This window comes from Peromyscus maniculatus, chromosome 17, assembly GCF_049852395.1.
Source record: "Peromyscus maniculatus bairdii isolate BWxNUB_F1_BW_parent chromosome 17, HU_Pman_BW_mat_3.1, whole genome shotgun sequence".
Taxonomy (NCBI): Eukaryota; Metazoa; Chordata; class Mammalia; order Rodentia; family Cricetidae; genus Peromyscus; species Peromyscus maniculatus.
Window position 1 is genome coordinate 52,202,677 of NC_134868.1, and position 20,351 is coordinate 52,223,027.

A 20,351-nucleotide genomic window follows, 5' to 3' on the forward strand; every position below is an offset into this window, starting at 1 on the left:
CAACAAGAGCAGCTAGTGTGTCTAACCACTGAGCATCTCTCCAGCTCCCAAATCTTCCTACTTTACATTGCATTTTAACCAAATACCACCAAACAGAAGTTCAAGAGACAAAGATTTATTAGCTTTGGAAATGACACGATTTTATCAAGCACTTGGCTGGCAAGGTCCCGAGGCATCTGGAAGTCCCTGCACTTACAAACACCTTCCCTATAAGCTTCCTAGAAAAGCGAGTGCTGGACATGGAGGACAAGCACAGTGTGCAGCTGCAGTCCATGAAAGAGCAGAAGGATCAGCTCCAGGTGCTCGTGTCCAAGCAGAGCTCAGTCATCGAGGAGCTGGAGAAGAAGCTGGTGACCGCCACGGTGAACAACTCGGTCCTTCAGAAGCAGCAGCATGACCTGATGGAGACGGTCAACAGCTTGCTGACTATGATGTCAACGCCCAACTGTGAGTAGAGCTCCTCACTCCCCAGGACTTCTGGTCAGCGAACCCTCAAAACTCCAACACGATCTCTCTTAGGTATTTCACCCAGGAAGACAAGACCCTCAGCAGAGGCCCAGCACAAAGGAGGAGGTAGAGACCGGAGGAGGACGTATATTATACTAATTATCAGGAAGCACAAACCCCAAACAGTTTGTGTGTATGTGTGCATGTTCATGGGCACATACATACATGTGTGTCTAAACCAGTGGTCTCAACCTTCCTAACCTTTAGTACAGTTCCTCATGGTGTGGTGACCCCTGACCATCAAATTATTTTTGTTGCTGCATCATAACTACTTTTGCTGTTATGAACCATAATGTAAATATCTGTGTTTTCTGATGGTCTCAGACGACTCCTGCAAAAGAGTTGTTTGACGCTCAAAGGGGTTGTGACCCACAGGTTGAGAACTGCTGGTCTAGAGGCTGGAATCCAACCTCTGATGTCGTTCCTCAGGTGCCCTTCATTGTCTTTAGAGACAGTCTCCCACAGGGACCTGGAGCACAGGGTAGGCTAGGCTCACCGGCCAGGGAGTCACAGGGATCTCCTCACCCCACCTCCCCAGCACTGAGATTAAGGTGCGCTGCCATGTCTGGCTCTGCTTTGGACAACGTGCGTTCTAGAGCTCAAACCCAAGTCCTCATGCCCGCCAAGGGAGCCTTTAGCGACAGCTACTGCTCCAACCCAGAGACAGTTTTGATTCAAGGCTGCAAGGTTCTCCTCTTGAGTTAGTTCCCTCGTCAATCGAAGGAAGGAGGCTGGCAAGCTATTAAGCCATAGTGAATCTTTCTTTCTTTGGCTTTTAAATGGGCAAACCGCCCTGGGCCCAGAGGAAGGCTAGAGACACAAGTGAGAGCCGTCTCTCCCGTCACTGGTGCATGGTAGGTACCAAGGCGGCACCGGCTCCCGTCTCTGCCCATGCCCTTAAGTATATCTAGCCTCCTTGAATGCCATTCTTACTTGTTAGATTCTTTTACTTACAGGGGTGGGAGTGGGGTGAGGGGTGGGAGAGGGAGGAAAAGAGAATCTTCAGTCATTAAAGACGGTATGTACCGTCTTTGTGGTGTTTTTCTGTAGGATTTTTTTTTCCTAACTGAATTAGACTTCGTTCATACTGTGGTTTATTTCACGATGTCCCCTCAGCTGGTGCTTGACAGGTGGAAATGGCGGGTGGGGGAAGAATGGGAAGAAGCAGCAACAATGGCAGAATTAAAATCTGAAGGAATTTCGTAAGCCTACAAGGTTTAGACATAAAGAATTTAAACATGTAGATAAACAGGCATTGTGCTCCCATGAAGGTGCAGACTATTATGTCACATTTACTGAACACCCAAAGGACACTAAGTATGCCCCTTCAATATTGGATGTATGTGTGGATGTGGGGCCTGTGGAGGCACAGATGTGTGTGCGCGTGTGCAGGCAGGAAGAGGCCTGGAGAAGATGCCGAGTCCTGCTCCAGCACACTCTGCCTTCTCCTGAGACAGAGTCTCTCACCAAACCAGAGCTAGACTGGCGGCTAACAAGCTATAGAAACCCTCCCGTCCCCTGTCCCCAAGAACTGGGTTACAGGTGTGTGCTGCCGCACTGGGAATTGTTATATGGGTGCTAGGTTCTGAACTTTGGTCCTCAGCCTTGCTCAGCACATACTCTGACCTAACACGGAGCCCTCTTCTGAGCCCTCCATTTAATACTCTAAGAAAGATTAAAGACTTAGCCTCAGACACACAACGAACGGCCAATGTGTACATTCTGACTGTGGTAGGACAATGAGCCAAGGGGATCTGGGGGTGCTGCTGGTAGACGGAGTGCTATTCTACATAATATTCTTTCATAATGTTTGCTCAAGTCTAGTCAAGAAGGGGAGTTTTTAAAAAGGAGTGGTTTATTATAGCTCATTATGAAGTACTCACGTTACACACATTTGATCCGAAAAGGGGGTAAGAAGCTGGCAAGATGGCTCGGTGGGTAAAGGCGCTTGCCACCTAAAACCTATGCTAGATCCCTAGGACTATCATGGTGGAAGGGGAACTGACTCCTGAAGACTGTCCTCTGACTGCCATACCCACACCATGGCACATGTGTGTGCACATATATGTGTACACACACACACACACACACACACACACACACAAAGTAAATATATTTAAACTATTTGTGCTAATTTTCCAAAATGACAGAAAACGTGCTTTGGGAGTAACTCCGGGGCAAGCACAGTCTGCCTCTCTTACTTGAGAACAAATGACTAGGTCTTGTATAACAGGCTTCTCTCCATTCACAAACCCCATCTAATTGCTCCACTGTTTTTAAACACAGCCAAGGGCTCTGGTGTTGTCCCTAAAGAAGAGCAAACCACCTTCAGAGACTGCGCCGAAGTCTTCAAGTCAGGAATCACCACCAGTGGCATCTACACGCTAACCTTTCCCAACTCCACAGAGGAGATCAAGGTAAGGAAGGCTGCCCTATGGAGGCTGTGGGGGCTCCCCTGCATCACTGCAAAGGCCAAAGAACCCCTGCGCATCCATGCCTCGTGCCCTTCCCAGGCACACGTTAGAGCTCTGCTGTTGCTGAGTACAGAGCACGGATGCTGAGCAGATGGTCTGCAGCTCCACCTCCTTCCACAAGCACGTCCTGCTGAAATGATGTGCACACTCAGGTGCCTGCCCCCGCCCCCCCCACTCCCAGGTGCTGGCATCATCTCATTAATTTTAATGAATATATCTTCTCCAAACTGAAGTTGGATTAACTAGAGTTTGTCTTTTAATCACTTCCCCAAGCAATAGTTGCATTCCATTTTGGAGGGCGCTCACTGAGAACACACTTAATATAACTGTTCAGAAGGGACTAATTTGCACACACACACTCCTTGTCATATCAATTGTAGAAAGATGTGCACTTAGCAGCTGGAGTTTAATAAAGTCAGTCACTTTTTCTGAGGCAGGAGGATGCCTTGAGCCCAGAAGTTCAAGACTAGCTGGATAACGGAGACCTTCTCTAGACACAATCCCAAACATAAACACATTTAGTGCTTTGAAAGATTGCTTTGACGCTCCTGGCTATTTTTTCTTTAGACTGCATGTGGGCTGAGCAGAGCACACATCAGCAGCACCTTTAGCATCAGTCCTGCTTCATGCCAGGGTCCTGCCAGCTTCACCCTGGGGACTGCTGTTGCCATATGGAGTTGCTCACAGGGTCCCCAGGAAGCTCAGGGCTCCACAGCTCATAGCGGAAGACTATGACCCCATTCAGTGCAGCCCAGAAGACCTGAGCACACTGCCCAAAAGTGCAATTCTTTTTCCTCTCAAATGGGGGGAGTCCAGACAGAGCCCGTGTCCAGCAGGGCAGGTTAACACACAGGCCGACCAGGTCATCCACAAGCAGACTGGCTTACGGAGGCACCCTGCAGAAGTCCTGGGAGACTGTATTTCAGAAAAGCACTTCCTGTCGCTTCTCTAGAGGTCTGATGAGGTAGAATGACATTGCACAAGAATCAGTGTGAACGGCTGTGTGAATGCTGGACAGCTAACTATGCTCCATGTTGACAGGTATGGTTGCATCTAAAAGTAAGAGCAGCTATGCCCTGAGCCAACATGACCCCCAGAAGTGCATGGGATGCTATGTCAAAATAGAAATTTCAGAGGCTCCTGGAAGTAGTATCTTTTTGAACTCAGTATTATCTTCAGAATTTAACATGCTATCAAAGAAAAATACAAGCATTTAAGTGTTTAAAGATGTGGAATTTGAAACAGTAATATGCACTTTGATTATGAATTAAAAAATAAATACTGTGCTATTTAGGATAATACTTTCCAAAGAAATCTCTCTAATTCATTCATGCTGCTTTAAACCAACCTTGAAAATCAGTTAATGTCCCTGGTGGCCTAAAAGCGGAGCACTGGGAGGAGGAGAAAAACTGTACAGCTTGCTGCAGATGAAAAACCAGTAACCCCAGGCTGAGGGTCTCCAACGTCTCTGCTATGCAGCTTGCAAGACAGTTCTTTGCATTCTGGTGTCTGTCACCAGATGCCTGCATGTTTTTGGCCTGGTAATAAGTGGGGCAGGAGCACCCAGAATGCACAGAGGCTATGAGCACACGGTGAACACTCTCAGAACTTCACTGACACACAGTCACACCGCTCTAGGGACGCTTTTCTGGGTTAGTGCCGTTTCCTGCCAAACACCACGCTACCCTCACAGTTTGACAGCCACAAAGATGCTTAGAGACAGATTTATAGTCCCTTTAGATATTCTCAGTAAAACTAAATCCATGTATACAGCAGGGGACAGTCGGTTTTCACAACCTCAATTTCTTTTCTAAAATGCCTGGTCTACGGGTAAAGTGACTGCCATGCAAGGCTGGTGACCTGACTGTGGTTCCTGGGTCACAAGATGGAAGGAGACAATCAACTCTCAAAAGTCATCCTCTGACTTCCACCTGCATGCTTCCCCTTCCCACACAGACACACACAGACAGACAGACAGACAGATACACACACACACACACACACACACACACACACACAGAGAGAGAGAGAGAGAGAGAGAGATAAAGACACAGAGAGAGAGAGAGAGAGAGAGAGAGAGAGAGAGAGAGAGAGAGAGAGAGAGAGAGATATAAAGATTTAAAAATTAAAATAACTGGGCTGCATTGCATTGTTACCTCTAAACTTCCTTCCAGACTTGGTGCTCTATAAATGACAACGTGATCTTGTGTTACTGACCTGTCACCCCACCTTGCATGGTGGGACAGTCAAAGCAGAGCGCCAGATATGGCCCTGGAAAAAAATAATACACAGAGCCTGCACAAGAGGTCACAGCAGGCAGGGTCATCAAATTCAGAGGAAATAATGCTCACCCCAACTTTACATTTGATTAGTTTAACTAATTTAAGCGGTTAGTAAAGGTCACATTTATATTAGGTTTTCACGTATGTAAGATATACACATTGCGAAAGGGCATCCGTGAGAAGCACAATCACACACTTTGCTAGTTAGGAGCACAGTCGTCTCCTTCCCCAGATTTCTCAGGCTACGACTCCTCATGCTTATGGACGTCTGCTGTTTATTCCCTTCACCCAGGCCTGAAGCTGGAGCACAGCACTCAACTCAAGCATTACTTGCTGAAAAGCTTCAGGCCTTGGGTCCTCGTGCCAGGCCCAGGCACGCAAATCAAAAGCACTGAGCGCTTCCAGGTTTGGTGTGACGGAAGCAGGCATGCTCTGGACCGAGGGCCGCCGCCGCTGCCTTTCAGATCTTGGTCTGATCCTTGCCATTCACTTCCCTGAGCATCTCCCGGCTATGTGGATACCCTACTAGAATACTATCTCTTTTTTTGCAAATTCACAACCCAGTGAACCGTGATTCTCTGTTTTCCATAAATGCTTTGTTCTTCACTTCTTAAAAATCTGGACAAAGTATTAAGAGAATGTTCTAGTAATTTTGTCATGGTCACTAATGGAGTCAAAGACAAGGAAAACATGGTTCATGTAACTTATTTATGTGCTAGCAGTGACCCTCGAAGTTGGGAGCCTTGCTTCTGACTCCCACAAGGCAAACTTGTCCTCTCAACAGGAAAAAGCGTGCCTTAAATATCATCAAGCAACTACCTCCATCGTAATCACTTTGACACCAAGGAATCAGATAGTATTAGAACAAGGGTGGGCTCACTAAAACATTTCTTCCCGTCTACCAACACGCCACTTAGGATGTTGGGGAGTTAACTTCTGTGCACAACCACTGGGTCCTTCCTCTAGTGGAGCCTGCTCGGTCAGTGTGCCAAGTGCAGCGGTGAGGAGACATACTGATAGAATGGTGCAGCACTGGTCAGCTGGTTGATCCCGGGCAAACAGACCAAGGACCCCTCATGAACCGACTGCAGTGCGGATCTGGCTAAAGGACTTCTTGTCTAGTGACAAAGGGCTCAAGTTTCTTGGCTTTGGGCAGCATGATGTCACGGACAAGATAGGACACAGGAATTAACAAGGAGGCCGTGTTCAAATCCTAGTCACCACTATGAGCTGAGTGACTGACCACGTGAATCAGTGTTAAATCAACCATTTCAAGGGTTCACAGTGGCGGTGAGACGGCAAGGGATTCGTGGGAAATATCTGACAACTTGCATGCAGGAGAGTCAAACAACAGTGGTCAGTGAACAAGAGTGGCATCGGTGCCTGGTGACCACCAGGGGCTCCTTCAGCAAAGTCATTTACCTATTTGTATAATTTCACTGAGGAAATAATCTTATAAGTAAATATAATTTTGTTTCACCCCACGTGCCTTTCTAAACACCAGTCAGTGGGGAAGGGGGCATGAGCCCAGGATCTTCATGAAGAGGCAGAAGAGTGCTGGAGAGATGTCTAAACAAAGCAGCCTCTTAATGCTCTCAAGGTCCGTGAGCAGTAGTGGCGAACAGCCAGGCGGACGGCATGGCTTCCTTGTGGTTCAGTTCCTTGTAGGCAATTTGAAGAAAGAGGATGAGAGGGTCTCGTGCCTCCTTTAGCTCTCTTCTCTAGGATCCTAACTCACAAATACAGAGCAGCTATATTTAGGCTAACCCTGCCAAAATGGTCTTCCTTGGTCTCCAAAGACCATGGTACTCAACAAAAGAAGAATATTCATGACTGGTTGTGAACCTTAATATTCCTACCATGTGTGCTGTAGGGAAATTATCTTATTTTCTGGAAAACGGTTTTCTGGGGGGGGTTATGACTATAATCTTATAATTGAAAAGTATTTATGTAATCTTATTTTCAAGGGTTTTTAATTATACAATAAAACTCCAGCTGAGTTGAAATTAAGCATGCAAGTCCAAAGAATTTTGTGTTCTGGACAAAATTTTTTAAGACCACTGAGGCAGTTTAAAAGCAGAAATAAAATACTGGGGAAAATGCCACAGGCAGCAAGGGACGTGTGCAGAAGCCTAAACTCAGACCCCGGTGTCAGAGCTGCCTAGCCAAGCTGGGTCACATGGTACTGGCACTCCAGAACCCCGAGGCCTTCCTGGGCAGGAATGTCCCAATAAACTGGCTTTTACTGCACACAATGGGAGCCTAACAGCTCCAAAGCATGAAAACATGACGAGCGTTTGGTACCCTGTGGTAACAAAGCGCTAACTCTACAGAGTGGATGCAGCCGGCAGTGAAGGTAGTCAATGCTGTGAAGACAGTCTGTGGTTTTCAACGTGGTAAAGATGTGGGATTTGAGAATCTGTCAGTTTCCCAATCACAGGGAACCATTCAAAACAACTATGGGGTAGGTAGGACTCTTTAGCTAGAGCACACGATGATCAGGAAGTCCAGTTTTTACTAGGGTGTCATGTGATTCTACTGCTTGTAGATCATTACCATGTACACTCTAAAAATATGACAACAATTTACCCCACAAATTATCACAAAGCTCCCTTGGAACATGTCATCACTACAAAGGCCTGGGTCACCAATGTCTAGCATGCAATGACTCTGTGTTTTTCCCTGCAGGCCTACTGTGATATGGACATGACTGGAGGTGGGTGGACAGTCATCCAACACCGGGAAGATGGTTCTGTTGACTTCCAGAGAACATGGAAAGAATATAAAGAGGTAAGGAAGTATGCTAAAACACCTTGAAGAAATGCCTTCCTTTAGAAAAATTAATTTCCCAACACCTTCAGAACTTTAAATACAAATTCAGAACTGACCAATGGCTTCTGAAGAAGTTATTTATAATTCAGTCCTTTGTGCCCAGCATTTCTGTCTCTCTTAGAAAAACGCTGCAATTGAAGTAATTTAAATACAATACAGAGCACCCTGGGCAAGCTGCTCTGTTGTGAGGCTCCGATGGCATAAATGTCACTATTACAGTTATGGCTCACGGTACCTAGGTGGGTTTAGCTACTACAATTACATCTCTGCTCGTAGCCATGCCAGTGGCTTTAAATATTCTAACAGTAATTTTCTTCTGAGAACAGCTCAGTTCCTTAAACTTGACTTTTTTAAAATTTATTTTTATGTGCATTGGCATTTTGTCTGCATGTATGTCTGTGTGAGGGTGTCAGAAACCCTGGAACTGGAGTTACAGACAGGTGTGGTGTGAACTACCATGTGGGTGCTGGGAATTGAACCTAGGTGCTCTTAACCACCGAGCCATCTCTTCAGCCTTAAACGTGACTTTTTAAAATCTATTTCCTGAGCTGGGGACATGACCCACGCATAAAATGCTTGCTGTGCAAGTGTGGTGACCTGAGTTTGAATCCCCAGAACTCGGAGACAGCCGGACATGGTGACTCTTGTCTGTAATCCTGTGACAAAATGAGAGACAAAGACAAGTGATGCCCCAGAACCTTGTGGTCCAGCTAGCTTTACATATGCAGCGGTGAAGGAGAAACCCAAGGTGTTGGTGACTTCCATAAGCACACTGTGCTACATATTCACCCATTCTCCCTCTGCTTCTCTGTTTCTCTCTTTCAAAATTAATTAAAAAAAAATCTTTCCTGTGTGTATGACCTTAACATTTCTCCTAGGGAGTACCATCTGCTGACTGCATAAGCTGATGGAATCCAAACACAAGGAACAACCGGTAACTAAGTGAACTGCTCTTGGTTGCAGGGGTTCGGGAGCCCTCTGGGAGAGTACTGGCTGGGGAACGAGTTTGTCTCACAGCTGACCAATCGGCATCGCTATGTGCTTAAGATACAGCTGAAGGACTGGGAAGGCAATGAGGCACACTCATTGTATGAGCACTTTTACCTCTCCAGCGAAGAATTCAATTACAGGTAAGTAGGCTATCACTGAGAACATCGAAGGACCTTTCTGGTTAGTTACTCCAGAGACTAAGAGCCATGCTCATCCGAACAAGATCCAGAATTGCTCCATGTTGAACTGCTGTTTCTTAGAGGCACCTCAAACATCTCTAGTTTTAAAATTTTAGCTTTCGCTGGTGATATAACTCAATAGCATAGCACTTGTCTAGCACGGGCAAGACCCCTAATTCAGCCCCTGGGACTGCAAGGTAAGTAGACAGATGATCGATAGACGGACAGATAGACAGAGGGTAGATATCTAACAGTAAGTAGACAGATGATCGATAGACGGACAGATAGACAGAGGGTAGATATCAAACAACGTACAGGAAACGGCGAGGGCAGTTTTGCATCTGTTGCTTTCCTGTGTGTGCTCTGAGAGGAGATGCTGTGTGGCAGACAGCATACAATTCAGAGTCCCCTGTAGAATTAGTGAACATGAGATATCCCTTTGATACGCAGTGTGTGTAACAGCAGACAGACACCTGGAGACATACTGTTTTTAAAGGTGTTAAGTTAGCCCATTTTTTTTTTTTAAGTTTAAACAGTTAGTTGTTTAATTCCAAATTAAGAAACACAAAGCACACTTGAGTCACAGTGCCCCCTTAGCTTTTGGCTCATCCCCACCCATCTGATAGCAGTGACACACATGTTCCATGAGCGTGGGCAACCCTGACGACACATTCTTTGGCTGTGAAGCACAGTTAGGAGGAGAACGGCAAGGACTTGGCTTTCTGTGTGGATGATGAGAGCCACGCATGAGGTTCTGGAGTCAGGGTGTACAGTGTGCTCTCAAATCCAAGTTCCACAAGGGTGCTGGGCAGGAAGGGTGGGATGGAAGCACCAAAGAAACAGGTCTGAGCACAGCTGAGCACAGGCATCCGAAGAATGTGGGCACCTGGTGCCTGTGTCCACAGAGCACCCGGTAAACTACCGAAGCCACAGAGAGCAAGTGACGCACAAGAGGCGCTCCACAAACAAAGCCATGGCTCACAGTGCCACCTCCATTGCAGCGGTGCCCAAGCCCTGTGGAGAGGAAGCTTGACTACAACATCCTTGGCTGGTGTCCTACGGAGGTCACAGTGGACAGCACCGGGAAGCCGGCTCAGAGTCTGGGGCCTGACCTGAGAGCTATGTGCTGCCCAGAACAGCCTGCATTTTACAGACAGTGGGTGAGGATTCCGAAGCTGTTTTCAAAACAGACAAGGCCTGATGTGACTTTGAAACAGCTGGGGAGGCACTCAGTGAAGTCCCCGCATAGACCGGGCTTCTCTGGAGGGGAGGATGAACGGGAGGAGAGGCACCGTCCCAGCCCCCGGAAGGTCCCACCTGACTCCAGAGCCCAGAAGTCACTGGATTCCGAGACACAAAGTGGTCTTCATTGTGCTATCTCCAAGCTAAATATTTTCTTAACTGGCAGCAGTTAGGAATCTACAATAGAGGAATTAATTTTTTTAAAGAAGAAAGAAACACAGAAATAAAGAATTAGCCTGTTTATATTAGGAGATTTGACTAAATGGGTCAGCACCCTTCCACACTGACATTATAAAAATATCTTAAGCCGTGGTTCCTTTGGAAATGCAAACATATTTTGAATACGCTGTTTGAAAAGGAAACCCACTGGTTTTTGAGACTAAATCTATTTGGAAATGTAAAACAAATCCTCCACACAAACTTGCTAGAATAATTAGCAGGGTGACAGCAGCGGAAGTGGCATGTGACACAACTGAGTGGCTGATGCCAGAGACCTGACTGGGTTTCTTGCCAATGAGAAAAAGCAGAAAACTGAATTAAGAAAGAGGTATGCAGCACCTGGACAGTCAGTCAGTCTGCCTGTCTGCCCCACAAAACACACACACACACACACACACACACACACACACACACACACACACACACACACACACACACACAAACACTCTCTCTCTCTCTCTCTGGATTCCTAAGCTTGTAAGCCTAAGCTTATAGCCCAAGCTGGTCTTGAACTTTCTATGTACCCAAAGATGACCTCAAACCCCCAATCCTCCTGACTCCACCTCTCAAATGCTGGGGTTATAGACATGGGCACTGTCATGGCCAGCTCATGGATGTTCTTAATAACAGATCTGAAAGAATGTACTTTTATCCAAAGGATCTAAAATTGAACAACCTTTCAAATACAGGCTAATAAAAATAGCTTTCTCTCTTATATTACTTGCCCTTGGGGGACACTTAATGAGTCCCCTGAGCATTGACCTTTCAAAGAAGACAAGAGACTGAAAAGGAAGACGAGCCTGGGTGTGTGTGTGTGTGGGGGGGGAGTTGTCGCGGGGGAGGGGAGGCTGGGGGGTAGCACATATCCGGCCTGCCTAGGCCTGAGGAGGACCGGAAAGAAATGTGTTTCAGATTCCAAAACATGGAAGAGCGGGTGCCCCACACACTGCATCTGGTGTCCTGGGGCTGCCATGAACACTCACCGTGCATACCTGTGGCAGAGCCCTGGGCCGTGGTCCCTTCTCTCTCTCTGCCTGTCCCCACGAGATCCTGACAACTGAATCCCAAGGTGCTGGTTGGCAAGGGCAGAAGAAAAGCACATTTGGGGGCACACAGGACACTTCCCAGTCACCACTGCAGGGATTTCCCTTGTGGCGTCTTGGCTCTCCTATGTCTAGGTCTCATCACGTCATGGGGATTCAGTATTCCAGTCTCCTGGAACTGGGCACTGGCATGCCAAGACACCAACATGACACCCTCACAGCCAGTTTATCATGTGAAAGCCAGCTCTGGCATGTCTTGTACCCTCTGTCCACAGGCATTTTGTGACAGTGATGTAACAGTTTATAGACTTATATGTTCTAACTGGGCATGCTGTACATGTAAGTCCAGCACTTGGGAGGCTGAGGCAGGTGGCCATCTGCCACAAGCTCAAAATCAATTTGGGCTGTACAGTGAGTTCCAGGCCAGCTTGAGCTACAGTGTAGAACCCCATCTCAAAAACAAAACAGTAAACAACAAAATGGTTGCGCTTATCCTTTCTCTTGGATTCCCCTTGTTGGCACAGCTGTCTGCTGCAAGCCACACTCTGAAATAGTCTAACAGCGTGACCTGGTGTCTGAGCACTGACCTTTACTCCCTTCCTAAGGTGGGACAGGTTAATGACACTACTGTTCAGAACCAAGGCAAAGCAGCTGCAGGGATTTACTTCCAACACAGCCCTGCGGATTTCTTCCCCAAACTCTACACCCACTCCTACCTCCTAGCCTCTCCATCCTAACTCCCACCCATTCAGAACAGAGAGGGTATGCTGCAGCCATTCCAGAATCCACTCCACAGGGACGGTGGTTGTGTGTGGGGTGTCTGTGGGGACACCCCTTCGTGCTGCAGCCCCCTTCTAGTTATCTGGGGGCAGGAGGAATATGAACCACAAAGCCCCACCCGTCCCTGCTGGGGCTGGTGCAGGCAATACGCGTCGAAGCTGTCATGAAAACATCCCTCTCTGTCGGAGGGTTTGATGATAAGTTGGTTCCTGTTTATACCAGTGCAAAATATTTTGTACCGGAGTAGGCACGGGAGTGCACTAGCCGCCGGCCTGAGCGTATTCTGTAGAATGGAATTCTTCACCATGAGAAATTTTCCACTACGGTGAACCAATGATCCCCGCCAGTTACCGTTTTTTATTTTTTCCTTTGCACGTTCCAGGATTCACCTTACAGGACTTACAGGCACCGCAGGCAAAATAAGCAGCATCAGCCAGCCAGGAAGTGATTTTAGCACAAAGGATTCGGACAACGACAAATGCATCTGCAAGTGTTCCCAGATGCTCACGGGAGGTAGGGTGACTCTTCCTATTTGTGTTGGCAAGGAGCAACTGCATACATAGCCTAGGAGGCTGGCAGTGCGGCGCTCAGGCTGGCATGGGGACAGTGGCCTTACTTTCATGAGAAGACAAGCTAGCAGGAGAGATCAGCACACTGGCTTCCCCTCCCTTCGGCCCAAGGGTGAAGTGAGAACATGACATGGAGCTGGGATTGTCACTAGGCCAGCAGTGTGCTCTCAGGAAGTGAGCCCGGGGAAATGAAGTGGATATGTGATATCCAACAAGCTCCCTGGAGGTTCTGCTCATTGACCAGATGAAAGGGGAATGATTTAGCTCTACCTCCATTTCTGTTTAATTCAACATCCAGTCAAGGACTTTTCAACGGTCTCTTTCTTGTAATGATTCTCATGCACAGCAAATGATTAAAACATAAAGTGGGGTGGGAGGCAGCCCAGTGGGTAAGGCACCTGACACCTAAACCTGAAGACTGGCGCTCAGGTCTCAGGATCCCCGCACAAAGCTCAGTACGTGGTATCCTCCTGCAATCGCGGTGCTGGGGCTTGCTTGCCTGCTGGTCTAGCTGGATCCATGAGTTCCGGGTTTGGTAAGAAAACCTAGCTCAGGCCTGGGAGATGGCTGGGCGGTAAAGGTGCTGCTGGCTGTCAAGCCCGACAACCTGAGTTTGATCCCTGGGTCCCTCCTGGTGGAAGGGGAGAACGGATTCTCCCAAGCTGCTCTCTGCTCCACACCTGTGCTGTGGCATGACCCACCACAAATACATAAAACTTACATAAAGAATAAAAATATAAGTTGCTAAGACGTGTAAAAGATCGAAGCTTGAACCACACGTAACTCCAAAACTGGAAAAGAAATCCAGAACTTGAAATTTCACGCAACAATTAGGAATAGTAGATCCTGGAATTGTAGGGAGAACAGAGTGGGCCGCTTGGCAGGAGCTGTCCCCATTAGTTGTAATTATCCAAAGGAAAGAAAGCTATTGAACCGCTATTGTAAAGGAGGCTAGACTCTCTCATGTCACTGTAACAATCCTCTTTAAAATCAACTGACAATGGGGGTGCGTTCTGGGCTGCAACACACCTAATCCCAAGTCCTGCCTGCCATTCCCACACTGAGACCTCTCTGGAGAGGCTGGCTGTTTTCAGACCACCCGTGTGCTGCTACTCCAGAGAGCTGGAGAGCTGCTTTATAACCAAGGACACAATCTATTTATTTACCTAGTTCAAGATTTAGGGGCTGAGAATGGAGCTGGGAGAGACTGGGGAGGAGGCAAGCGGCCAGGGAAGGACAATGGGGAGGTCTGGGCTGAAAGAGGCCACGTTCCAAGCCATGGGCAGGCCCATGGGGAAGCTGGCCTATGGAGGAGTGAGATGTCTTCGGGAGCAGTGGCATGGAAGGTGCCTGAAGTTAAGACAGATCCGTTACTGACATTTCTCCACGTTCCAATGGTTTTGCACAATACAGGATTTTCTTATAAACCTCCATTTATCAGAATCACCAGCTAGGAGTATCTCTAGCCAGCTGTGTCCAGGGAGACAGATGCACTCCATGGGGAAAAAAAAAATTTTTTTTTTAAAGAGAATCTGCCCTACTGTGTCCTACTTGCCCTGAGTTAGCCTCTGAATTGGCATCTCATCCACATTCTTTACTATCAACTCTTGTTATTGTTTTCTGTATTTAAAAACAGACAAGATTACTATCAGATAATCTCATATAATGGGTGTCTTTCCCACATGAGGCTTAGAGATGAATTCAGATTGGTACATCACCCACGTTACTGCTTCATATGGCAAATCCTCCCACCCGCCATGCTCCTATTTGTGGGATCCAGAGCTACCATGAGGGAGGTCCTTGCTATTGCCTGGCTCTCCCTTAGCACCTCCACCTTATAGCCTCTAAGTTTCTTTTCCTCTAGCTCCATGGAGCACTAGGCACTTGGCATCTATTCCAACCCAAACAGTTAGATGGAGGGAGTGGGAAGCGTTTGGCCCACCCTGCTGTTAAGACTTCTACACACATATACCTCCAGTGTCACCACGTCTTCACCCACAATGTAGCCACCGATGACAGGCTTTTCACACCGACCAACAGTTCTCCATGTTGCGAGGATTCTGTGCGAAAGGAGCTAGAAAGTGTGTATGGAACTGTGACCGCAGGGGAGTGAAGTGTGTGTCTGGGGAATAACAAATCAATGTGGCTTCTCCCACACCATAAGGGTGTGTTTGTACCTTCTCTGAAGCTGGGGCCTGAGGAGCACACCTGAGCCCCCTCCCTGTGCTGACACAGGTGCCGCCACCCACTCCTAATTCCTCTGTTTCACTTTCACAGGCTGGTGGTTTGATGCATGTGGTCCTTCCAATTTGAATGGACAGTACTACCCACAAAAGCAGAATACAAATAAGTTCAATGGTATTAAGTGGTACTACTGGAAGGGGTCTGGCTACTCGCTCAAGGCCACAACCATGATGATCCGGCCAGCAGATTTCTAAATGCCTCCTATACTACCAGAAGAGCGTACTGTGTCCAAAGATTAACCCAAAGCACCGAGAGACACCAATGCACAGCAGCCCTCTCCCCGTCAGGAGGTGCTCCTGGGGGTGGGGAAGACCTCTCTGTGCCAGACTGAAGCACATCACTTAAGCCTGCACCAATAACCAACCCGAGGAAACCCAAAGGCACCGGGGTCCGGAGAAACACCTGTGGGAAGGTGATGCTGAGGCTGAGAATCAGAGGGACAGCATGCAGACTCTGCCACACGGAAGAACGCTACGTGAGGGTCCATCAGGCAATAACTGGAAAACAGAACACTTAGAGAAGATGACCTTGAACCATGGCCCTCTAAGTGCAGTTCATAGATGGCAGGAATGTGCAGTACAGCTGTCACAATGACAAGACTGTGTCCGTTCACACGGCAGCGAGCATTCGGGGATTCTAAGTGCTGGTTACAGGTTAAGACCTGGAGAAGGACAGTGCCTTGCTTTCCTCTTAGGTGCTTTACATTTTCATTTGAAAACAACACATTTACCTGTCTCGACGGCTTAGTCTTTAATGGCTGGATACTATTTGCTATATGATGAAAACACCCACATCTCTGGGATTACCACCAAGCGGGTGCCGCCACGTTGGTGTGTGTGGAGACTGTACTATTTTGTTTTCTGCCTGGCTGTTAAATATGAAGGTATTTTTAGTAATTAAATATAACTTATTAGTTGAGGTGATTACGTTTAATTTTTATGGTAACATTTATAATTTTGTTCTTTGGTCACATACAAAAAACCCTGTGCCTCGTGAAAAGGAAGGTTAATGAAGAAAAAGCTGTTTCATGATGAAGAGACTTCACCATCGAGTTAGTATTCTATTCTGAAGATCTGTTCCCTAGTTTAGCAAGACATGTTTTAGAAAATAACACTAAAACTTGATTTGTGGTTGAGGAAAACCATCCCACCTTACAACCTCTACAAAGCCATGATTCTCTGAATTAATTTATAGAAAAAAATTTTGCCTTAGTACCATTTTTATCTTCACTAGCAAACTGAACAAGTGTTTTAGGATGGAAAACCAAAATGTCCTGCTCATAGTATAACCAGATGCTTCTAGAAAAAGTTTCAGAACACAAGCTTATGCTTGGAACTGTTAACCTCAATTCCTCCTGTTCTAACGTCCTGGAAGCTTGCAGAGTGCCATCTGCATCAATGAGTGGCTGCACAAAACAGTTAGATGCAATCTTTCACGCAGCCTTCCTTACCTGTATTTGCCCTTCTCTGTGTCTAATGCTGGTTTTGTCTTTTTTTTTTTATTATTATTCTTTTATTTCTCTAACCTTGCGATTCTCAACCTTCCTAATGCTGCGGCCCTTTAACACAGTTCCTCATGTTGTGATGACCCCCAACCTAAAATTACTTTGCTGCTACTTCATAACTGTAATTTTGCTATGGTTATGAATTGTAATGTAGATATCTGACTGATATGCAGGATATCTGACATGCTAACCCCCAGGGGGTTGGGACCCACAGGTTGAGAACCACTGCTCTAACCTGTCTTTTTTCACACGGCCTTCGTGTTAGAAACCCTCACACACTTCTCTGTGCTCTGGTCAACCCGCAGACTCAGGTGGCCAAGGCACCCTTCTCTTCTGCCATGCTTCACTTTCTACCAGCTAACTCCAGAGGAAAGAACTCGGTCCCCGCTTTCTGACCACTGTTTCTGTTATCACGGTCCGGGAACATCGGCGGGGCCAACACGGCTCTGTACCCAGTTAAAACGCCTGACACCAAAAAACATCCCACAGCTTCCAAAAGCAGTAAGCGTCTTGAATGCCCACAGTGACAGGAACTGAGGCGGGGGACAATCACCCGGGAAACCCAGCAACAGCACTCTTCTTACATCAGTCTCTCGGAAAGGCAGGAAGATGGGTTTCAAAGGCAGACCTCCTGTGCTACTCAATTACATACACTCTTAGGTCAAAGAATGGGAGGAATCCTGGTTTCCACTGTATACTTCAGCGCCTTACACAGTATTTTAAACAAACAAACTTACTGGGAAGAATTTTTTTTTTCTGTTCTTAAGAAAACATTTACAAAGTTGAAAGGAAATCAAAACAGTAATCTTAAAAATGAAAACAAAACAATGCAATGAGCTAGATGACTGAGCGATTAGGGGGCAGAGTGCAGCTTCCTGCTGGGTCCCCGGCACAGGGCCACTTGGACAGCTACGTAAGAGACCCGGGGACAGCTAGAACAGCCACTGCCTGTCAGAGACTCATCTTTTCAAACAATAAACAGTCCCAAACCAGACAACATGTTTGCAAATGGAAGGAACTTCTGTATAACCCTGTTTCCAGTCAAACCTTAATTATCTGGGAAGTCAGAATTTAATCACCAAATATTTAAAATGCCTACGAGTCCATAAAGGTGGAATTCAGGATAAGCATCAAAATATAAAGATCACATCACAATGCTGGCAGGCCATGATTTTTATACCTATCAATTTTATCTGTATTAGAATTAGTTTTTAAGAGTTGTCTTTTCTTTTCAAAATTTCTGTTTTCTACAGCCCTACAGGCTTTCATAATTAAATTATTATTATTATTATTTTTTTTTTGAGAAGAGGTCTCACCTTATAGCCCAGGTTAGCATCAAACTTGCAGCAACCTGCCCAGTTCAGTTTCCTGAACGCTGGACTGCCTGGCTCAAGTGAAACTTCTCAAGGTGACATTTTTCACTGCACTTTACACAAATAAATGAACAGAAGGCATTCGTTTCTAGGGCGGCATCCTTTTAGTCTGAGCAAGACTACTCTTGACTTAAGACATCGAATTCATGTAACAGTTTGCCTAAGATCACCACATCGCACTTACTATCACTGTACAGTGATGACTTACCGGAGCTGCAGGGAAAGATTCAGAGAGTTCAAAAGGCTCCTCAGAAATCCAGTGACCCCACTCTAAAGACCACAGCACCTAAGAGGGACACAACACACAGAGAACGTCAGTCATGGGCTGATTAGACTGCTGGGTGGCAGGTCAAAGTCACTTTGATTAGAACAACAACAAAGTCCCCTAAAAGCCTAGAAAGACGAGCTGTGCAGGCCTGAAGCCAGCCACCCAAACACCAGGGCGCTTTGGGAAGCTCCATGCTACAGTCATTAACAATCACATTATTAGGAAACACAGCTTCCCATGGTTGGAAATGGAGGCCGGTAGCCAGCTGAGTGGCTTCTGCTGCTGAGATAAGAAGCAGAAAAATTACGAAGGCTCACAGTTCAAAGGCACAGTCCTTCATGGCAAGGAAGTCAAGGTAGTGGCTTGAAGCAGTGGCCACACTGCATCCAAACTCAGGAAACAGTAGGAGATGAATGCTGAATGCCTGTTCTTAGCTTGCTTCTCTTTTTTTTATGCATTATGGGACTCAAGCCTAGGGCACAATGCTACCCGAGGTTAGGATGGGTTTGGTCACCTCGGTGAACCCAATGAAGAACATCTCACACAGGTACCGACAGACTTATCTAAATAGGACAATCCTCACTTGAGTGCCTGAAAGGTGGTCTCCTAGGTGATTTCATAGCCTGTTAAGTTGACAACACTGACACACTATCCTAGAGAAACCAATATTTAAACACTCTTCTGCTTTTATCAGAAATGCTATGTGTTAGGAATATAAATTTTTAATTCATTGTCCTTTAGAATCTTTCATAACCATCCTATGATTTTATGAATTAAAAAAAAAATGAAGTGAGGGCTGGAGAGACGACTCAGTTGGGGAAGTCAGGCTGTGCAAGCATAAGGACCTGATTTCGGGCTGCAGAAGCTGTGTGGAGGTGGGGTGAGCAGCATGTGTGGAGCGGGGCTGGGCTGGGTGAGGTGGTGCTTTGGAAAGGTGGTGGGGAGGATTGTGGGGGAAGGCCTAGCACATGGCAAAAACCAAAAACCACAGGACCCGAGAGTCAGAAGCATGCCTACAAGACAGCTATGAGGCAGTGAACGCAAGACCTTAGAGAGTGGAGGGGACATGGGAAAGCATGTCTCCATTAAGGATGGGGAACAGCAAGTTGTGTTCACAGGAACCCTGCTCCAGGAAAATACCACATTTTCAATTAGATCCCTGTGGTCACAGGCATTTTGTCATTTAATTCCCTTTTTTGTTTTCTCTTAACTTTTATTGCCCAAGTGACACTGGAGGGAAGGAAGATAAGGGTAGGGGAAGGAGAAGAGAAGAGAAAGATCTTAGTAAGTTCAGTAACTGGGTTAAAAACATTCCCATTACACAGTGTTCCCCTCACTGCTATCAGCCGTCCTGGGCTATCTATCCCTCAGAGATACACTATCAATACTGTGGGGCTCCATGACCTCATACAATCAGCCCAGGAGATAAAAAGCAGTTTCAACATCAGGTTCATGTCAACATGTGGCAATGGTAGAATCCTGTGGTGGGAAATGTGGTTCACCAGTGAGAGGCCAGGAGTCAGCTGTAGAAATGTGTGTGGCACTCAAGTTCAAATTCAACCCACATTAAAATGTCAACTGAACCTAAACAACTTGGTGGAGAAAATTCATGTTCTCTGACTTTATTCCTTCCTAAATGTTAAGAAAACAAAATTGTAAGGCAGTTACAGTATGATTTTGCTAAGAAAATAGATAAGTTTAATTTCTTTAAGAATAAATATTGCATGGAGGTAGCAGAAAACACTGATCTGATTTCACTAAAATCACAGAGTCAGAAATACTGAAAAAAAATTGTGCTTTATCTCTTTCTATAGGCAAATTGCTTTCTTTGGCTTAGGATAATAT

The 20,351-nt window shown here is 46.4% G+C and overlaps 2 protein-coding genes across 2 annotated transcripts in view; one reads left to right on the forward strand and one right to left on the reverse strand.

Annotated features, from left to right (window-relative positions):
- Positions 1–16,284, forward strand: part of Angpt2 (angiopoietin 2) — a 50,818-nt gene extending 34,534 nt beyond the window's left edge. The window contains exons 4-9 of the mRNA XM_006995497.4: positions 215–447; positions 2,794–2,924; positions 7,952–8,053; positions 9,059–9,225; positions 12,931–13,061; positions 15,395–16,284. Coding sequence (XP_006995559.1) covers positions 215–447; positions 2,794–2,924; positions 7,952–8,053; positions 9,059–9,225; positions 12,931–13,061; positions 15,395–15,555 — 925 coding nt within the window. The 3' untranslated portion in view covers positions 15,556–16,284. The remainder of the gene's footprint in view (positions 1–214; positions 448–2,793; positions 2,925–7,951; positions 8,054–9,058; positions 9,226–12,930; positions 13,062–15,394) is intronic.
- Positions 1–20,351, reverse strand: part of Mcph1 (microcephalin 1) — a 208,624-nt gene that overhangs the window by 97,001 nt on the left and 91,272 nt on the right. Inside the window, exon 12 of the mRNA XM_042262469.2 lies at positions 18,447–18,524. Within this exon, the coding sequence (XP_042118403.2) occupies positions 18,447–18,524 (78 nt within the window). The remainder of the gene's footprint in view (positions 1–18,446; positions 18,525–20,351) is intronic.